Source organism: Olea europaea, chromosome 16 (genome assembly GCF_002742605.1).
Source record: "Olea europaea var. sylvestris chromosome 16, O_europaea_v1, whole genome shotgun sequence".
Classification (NCBI taxonomy): domain Eukaryota; kingdom Viridiplantae; phylum Streptophyta; class Magnoliopsida; order Lamiales; family Oleaceae; genus Olea; species Olea europaea.
Genome location: NC_036252.1, coordinates 3,723,911 through 3,730,887, shown reverse-complemented (window position 1 = coordinate 3,730,887; position 6,977 = coordinate 3,723,911). Strand labels below are relative to the sequence as shown.

The 6,977-nt window shown below is 36.9% G+C and overlaps 2 protein-coding genes across 3 annotated transcripts in view; one reads left to right on the top strand and one right to left on the bottom strand.

The window, feature by feature from the left end:
• Positions 1-2,690: 2,690 nt before the first annotated feature.
• On the bottom strand, positions 2,691-5,836 carry LOC111411756. Of its 2 annotated transcripts, XM_023042350.1 has the most exons (6): positions 5,352-5,836; positions 4,924-5,271; positions 3,776-4,845; positions 3,621-3,705; positions 3,061-3,550; positions 2,691-2,976 (listed from the first exon to the last, which is right to left on the bottom strand). In XM_023042350.1, the coding sequence occupies exons 3-5, from the start codon at positions 4,444-4,446 to the stop codon at positions 3,395-3,397; spliced, it is 912 nt and encodes a 303-aa protein (XP_022898118.1). In that variant the 5' UTR covers positions 4,447-4,845; positions 4,924-5,271; positions 5,352-5,836; the 3' UTR covers positions 2,691-2,976; positions 3,061-3,394. The 2 variants fall into 2 exon arrangements, with proteins under 2 accessions (XP_022898118.1, XP_022898117.1); XM_023042349.1 differs by having other exon boundaries at positions 4,924-5,836.
• Positions 5,837-5,866: 30 nt separating this feature from the next.
• The window catches only part of LOC111412499, a 6,339-nt gene continuing 5,228 nt past the window's right edge, over positions 5,867-6,977 (top strand). The window contains exon 1 of the mRNA XM_023043440.1: positions 5,867-5,930. Coding sequence (XP_022899208.1) covers positions 5,867-5,930 — 64 coding nt within the window. The remainder of the gene's footprint in view (positions 5,931-6,977) is intronic.

Here is a 6,977-nt window from a genome sequence, read left to right as displayed (position 1 = left end):
GGAATTTGATTTGGAAAAGCTTCCTTGCAAACATGCACTTGCAGCAGCGAAATTTAAAGGAATATCTTGTTAAAATTTGTGCTCACCTTATTATACCAGTGCTAGTTGGAAACAAGCATATGCTGAATGTATATATCCAGTGGCAAGTGAGGCTGACTGGGAAATCTCCAATCAACCAAAGGTGTTACCACCCTTTTCGAATCGACGACAAAGTGGACGTCAAAAAATCGTCGAATTCCATCAAAAGGAGAGGGAAAAAAGACTCGTAAATATAGTAGGTGTGGCCAGAGGGGCCATAATCGTCTGACTTACAAAATGCTCTACACTAGTTGACAGATGCATAGAACTTTTTTTGTTTAACATAATCTTGAAATTATAATAGATTATGATGATTTTTGATATATTGTGATAGTTGTCTGACAAAGTATGATAGCTACTTCAGACAGATTTTTGATAAATATGACAGCATCACAATTTGTTCAGACCAAAACGGCATCAGGTCGTTTTAAATGTATGGGTGCTATGTCTACTAATTTCGTGTTCATTTTTGTTCATTCACGTTTGTTACGGACGGTTGGATGTTAATCATTTATTTAATCTTTACATTATGATATATTTTGATCAATTATAATAGACTTGTAAGTCAGATTATAATAAAAATGACAGCAGCACTGTTTGTTTAGCCAAAACGGCAGCTGGACGTTTCAAACTTATGGGCGACGTTTCTACTCATTTTGTGTCCATTTGGTGCAATGACGCTCGTAAGCACTTGAAAATTGAAGGATGAAGGTTCGAATTACATTTCGCCTTTACGATCGATGCATTTGTCCGAACTATAGTGAGTTTCTCTATAGTTTCACTGACTAAACTACACTCCGCTTGACAATGAAGAACAACCTAAGGGGAAAGTGTGGTATGAAAATCATAGCACATGGAGTCGTTCAACGTGTCCCGGAAGTGTATCATGTCCCAAACATCGTTGCGCTACTTTTGGAGTGAAACTGGTACCTCCGAACCCAAAATGGCAGCTGGGCGTTTCAAACTTATGGGCGACGTTTCTACTCATTTCGTGTCCATTTGGTGCAATGAAACTCGTAAGCACTTGAAAATTGAAGGACGAAGGTTCGAATTACATTTCGCCTTTACGATCGATGCATTTATCTGAACTATAGTGAGTTTCTCTATAGTCCCACCGACTACACTACACTACACTCCGCTTGACAATGAAGAACAACCTAAGGAGAAAGTGTGGTATGAAAATCATAGCACGTGGAGTCGTTCAACGTGTCCCGGACGTGTATCATATCCCAAACATCGTTGCGCTACTTTCGGAGTGAAATCGGTACCTCCGGACCCAAAACGGCAGTTGGGCTTTCAAACGTATAGGCGACGTTTCTACTCATTTCGTGTCCATTTGGTGCAATGAAACTTGTAAGCACTTGAAAATTGAAGGACGAAGGTTCGAATTACATTTCGCCTTTACAATGCATTTGTCCGAACTATAGTGAGTTTCTCTATAGTTTCACCGACTACACTACACTCCGCTTGACAATGAAGAACAACCTAAGGGGAAAGTGTGGTATGAAAATCATAGCACATGTAGCCGTTCAACGTGTCCTGGACGTGTATCATGTCCCAAACATTGTTGCGCTACTTTCGGAGTGAAACCGGTACCTCCGGACCCAAAACGGCAGCTGAGCGTTTCAAACATATAGGCAACATTTCTACTCATTTCGTGTCCATTTGATGCAATGAAACTCGTAAGCACTTGAAAATTGAAGGACGAAGGTTCAAATTACATTTCGTCGTTACAATCGACGCATTTGTCCGAACTATAGTGAGTTTCTCTATAGTCCCACCGACTACACTACACTACACTCCGCTTAACAATGAAGAACAACCTAAGGAGAAAGTGTGGTATGCAAATCATAGCACGTGTAGTCGTTCAACGTGTCCTGAACGTGTATCATGTCCCAAACATCGTTGCGCTACTTTCGGAGTGAAATCGGTACCTCCGGACCCAAAAGGGCAGCTAGGTGTTTGAAACGTATGGTTGTAGTTTAAGGTTTAGCTTATGAGGCTTAGGGTATAGGGTTTAAACCTATACTACAATTTTTCGACGTACAGTGTTTTTAAGATATTTCAACACTAATTCACTAGTTTTGGAGTGAATTCGAGACTCCTTGACCCAAAACGACATATTGACGTTTTACTCTTATGGGTGCCATTTAATGTATACGGTATACAAAAAATCACGTGTATTCATTCAGTACATGCGATCTTGCTACAAGTATGACTGCCATTTAGGACACACAAACCATAGCACATTTTGGTGCACTTTAGGAGAACACTTTAGTCGTATGACCCAAACGGCATGTTGTCGTTTTAAACACAGAACTGTCGTTTTTCATATAATAGTCTATTTTTCAACACCGTATAGATAAAGTTATGACAAACTGCATCTTCCTTTCAACCATGTTTGCTTCAAAATTTGAATGAAACATCCTATAATGAAAATAATATAATTTGTAAAAAATATTGATCAACATAAAAAAAAAAAAAACCATCATGTACACAAATCTGACTTGAAAATCAACATTCAAAGATACTAGACAAATCTAATTGATCAGCATCCAAATCTGAGTACACAAAATCAACATCCATAAATTTCATAGTAAGATTGATGAATATCCAAAACTGACTAGACAAAAATCAGCATCCGTGCACATGTTTTCTAACTACATCATTTCAAAACTACCATGTAGACAAAAATAGCATAAGAGTTCTCAATCTTCTAACCACATAAACGTGCAAAATATACCAAAAAAAAAACATTTATGGATCGAAATGCATAGCAAAAACTTCAGCGGCTAGTTTCTTCCTCCAACTGTCAATCATATATCGGACATAAGTTTCACGGCTAATCCCACCAATAAAAGCTCTATGAACTTGATAACGTATATCCCACAATCTCCCCTGCGAATACATATTTGTCATAATAAATATATGCACTCTCAAAATAAGTGAAAATCTAAAAAATTTTAAAGATAGATTATTTACGCATTGTTTTGTTGTGGAACGTCTGTATGTCGACGCCATAGAAACTGCTCGTGTGGGTAGTTTTCCCCGAATAACAAACTTTCCTTCATCATTCTAGGAATCACCTTCACAATTGGACGCATGATTTTTTGCAATTTTTCAAAATAAGTCAAACTCTTCATGCTGTCATATACATATATAGTTCGTTCGGCAAAGTCCATTTTAAGTGCAATCCAGTGCTTCATTTTCACATTACAGGGAATATACAACGATGTACAAGAATCTCATCGCTTGCTCCATTCTGGATTTTTACCATATATATATCTTGTCATATTTTTCATCCATTTAAAGTCTTCTACTGGATTTTTTCTTTCTTATGCAGCTCAAAATCTTCAAACCTCTTGGTGCACATGGTAGTAAAAGCACAATCCAAAATTGCACAATCTTGTGGGAACACAATAGGATATGTATGTATTCGTGCCCTCATCAACAACAACGCTATGCCAATGTGCTGCAGATGTATAAAGCCGTTTAAGAATGAAATGAAGTATGAGAAAAATATAGAATGCTAAAGTACTTACATCACTGTCGAGCCATCCAAATTGCTTCTGAATTTCAAGAAAGAAACTTTTTGACTTCATGAACATCATCATGTCCACATGTTCACTGCATAAAACAAATAACATAAGAACATATATTACAACTTCACAAAAATAATTAACGTAAGAATAGTTACCTGTTAGGTGTATTAACCAACCAATTCTGTAAGTCATCTGCCTTAGCCGGATCTAGCTCTCGAAATGGGTCAAATGTGTTTACATTGTGAAGCTTCCTCCTCTTCTCTGAATTTGTGAACGGAGATTCAAGAACAAGTGACCTTTTCTTGATTCTCATCCCACACCCAATCTGACTTGACTTATCAGACTCATCTTCCACCACTATAGGGATGGACTCCATTACATCACCATGTGCTATAGAATCCATCGGTACACAAGTATCTCTCTCTTCCACACGAGTTTCATCATCATTCGACAAATCTGTTGATTGCCTTTGCTCATTTTCGACTTCAATGGGATTTGAACAGTTATTCATATCATCTGTTTGTTTTTGTTCATTGCCATCTGCGGGCAACGTTGCTTCTTTTACAATAATTGGTTCATTTGCCAACACATAATCTTCCACTTCTCTCTCCTCATTGCCATCTTGATTCTCATCATTTTGAACTTCTACATGTATAAGTGGATTCTCATTTACATCACATGCTTCTCCAGTATTCATAAATCCACTACGAAGAGGAGAGTGATATGTGTAAGGTGTTGTTGACGGGTTAGAATTCTTCATCCACTCCACAACAGATGATATCTTCTCATCAATTTGTCTACAAAAGGATGTAACACAATCAAACATTTGGTCTATGTAAGATCATCTCATCATCCGCCCTTCATTTTTCCTCTCTAAAATCTCTACCATCTGTAGTAATTGCATTCTCAATTCCTGAGCGAACTTATCTCTAGATGGATACAGAGATGGATATGGTGTAGATGGTCCCGGATGAAATGTACGAGCATCTGTAGAAGTAGGTGGCCTATGAAAAGAAGATGGATCCCGAGGAGATGTAGAGGCATTAGGAGAGTGGCAAGTTTGCTGAGGAAGATCAACACGAATGGACGAATCTGTTACATTCTCCTTATCCACAAAGATATCAATTATTGGATCCTCTACTTTATCCTCGAATCGATGAATCTCTGTCCAATATGCTTTGGAAGCCTCTTCCGGCGTATGTTTCAGTGTGCAATGAACAACAATCTATATGAAAAATGAGAGGCACACTTAGTTGTTATAAAGTACACTACATATTTTGATGTACGTTTAAAATTTACTTACATTTGGTTTGTCCATATTTGTACCAATATCCTTGTAGTTAGGCATTTCAGAAGAATTCCATCGACATATTCTGGGGAGGTCAGTCTCATGTAGATTCTCACCATATCTCCGTCCAATAGATGGTATGGCTTCATAAGCCCAAATCTGCATAAGATGCAAAATAATACAATCTAAACAAAATGAATAATAAATTATAATTTTAAAAGCATTACCTACAAGACGAGTGGAAATCCATAAATTGAATATAGATATTTCTCATTATTTATCAAGTATGACTTCACCAATGATTTCCAGTCTCTCGTGAATACATCAATTGTGCGGGCAAACGCCTTTCTCCCCCAAGGATAACTATTAAAAGCATGTAGGTCATCAACCATTGACAAGTGTTCTACATTTATGTATGTGTAGCTTTCTTTGGGCAGTAGTACCGTTTCCAAAATATATACAAGCCTAATCTTGTACTTGTCTTCCATGCGCACTTTGCGACTTTCAATAGCTTCCTTCAAATTATGCACCGTTATGCCTTTCTTATACTTTTTAAAGTGTTTCTTCACCAATCTATTATTAGTCACATTATGGGGCTCCAACGAAGGCTCCTCACTAGCTCTCAACCCCGTTATCAATGAGAACTCGTATAATGAAAATCGTGTTGGCTTACCTCCAATTGAAAACCAGATCTCATTCTGTTTTTTTTTTGTTACAATCATTCTCAATACAAGTTGGTGGATTAGCTGTGCTGAAAAAGGTATGCGCTTCATTCGATATAGTTGTCCAAAACAAGATTCCATCAGCATTTCTTGATGAACATCATCTAACATCTCCCGAACATAGTCAAGTTTTTGAAGGGAAGACTTCTGCGAAGGCTTGCCTTTAATTCTATGTTCAGTGGGAATCACATAATCAATTGAGCATTCCATTTCTGTAATGAAAAAATAAAACAATCATGCTGAGTTATCAGAATTACAAAAACGACAGGGTGACATTTTCAGAATTGCATAAACAGCTGGGTAACATTTTCAAAAAAAAAAAAATCTAATTACTGCAAGTTTGAAAACAATCTGTCAGTTTTTGAACAATAATTATTACATACAAATTTCAAAAAAAAGAAAACAAAAAAACACAAAAAAAAGGAGGAGGAGGAGGAGGAAGAAGAAAAAGGGGGCATTACAATTCGTCATATTCTTTCAATTTTTTTTATCGTATCCTTCATATTTTCAAGCAATACTCAATTACGAGGTTCAACTGAGTTTGATTTAAATAAGATCAATCCAATGCATTTAGATTATGTTCTTAACCTAACAAATATACTTTAATTTTCCATCAATTCAGGTATGAATTTTTTATATTTATCATAGATCTTGGAATTTCTCCTTTCTCCACCTACCAGCCCCCATTTTATATATAAAAAATAGACAAATAAAACAATAATGGAACCGGCCATTTGATCAACTTGTGGAAGCATTGCGATTTAGATGCCAAATTATTCTCTGATCACTTTTAGATTAACTTTAACAGATTCTAAGAGAATAGAGAAACGTAGATACAGACCTATTGTCAAGGACCGCAGCTTTACTTAGCCCCTTGACACTATCGCAGCCGCAGTTTGCCCAACTTCGGCCGCACATTGTAAATATTACTTCAAGTTTGAGTTGTAATTTTCGTTTCATTGTAATAGTTATTTTAATTGTAAAATAGCTCTGATATTGGTAAAAGATTAGTATGATTCCTCGTCTTTTAAACGTCTACTCCCGTCACTTGGGTTTTTGTTCAAAATGCTATTATAGGGGGTATTAGTCATTCAAAAATCTTTCAAACTCACTGGTGTCTGCCCCCTGCACCAGCATTTGTAATTTTCTGCTTTCATCAATTGTAATGTTCAGTTTTCATCAATCAATGTTCAATTTACTTTCAATGTATTCAAATTCTCAATTGTAAGCTTTCTACAAAATTGCAATCAAATTTTCTTTCGTCCCGACGCGACCGAGAAAAGGCGGAAGGTAGTCTAGCGGAGCAGACTACTGCCACACGGTGTCCCTTTCTGTGCCAAGAAGAAA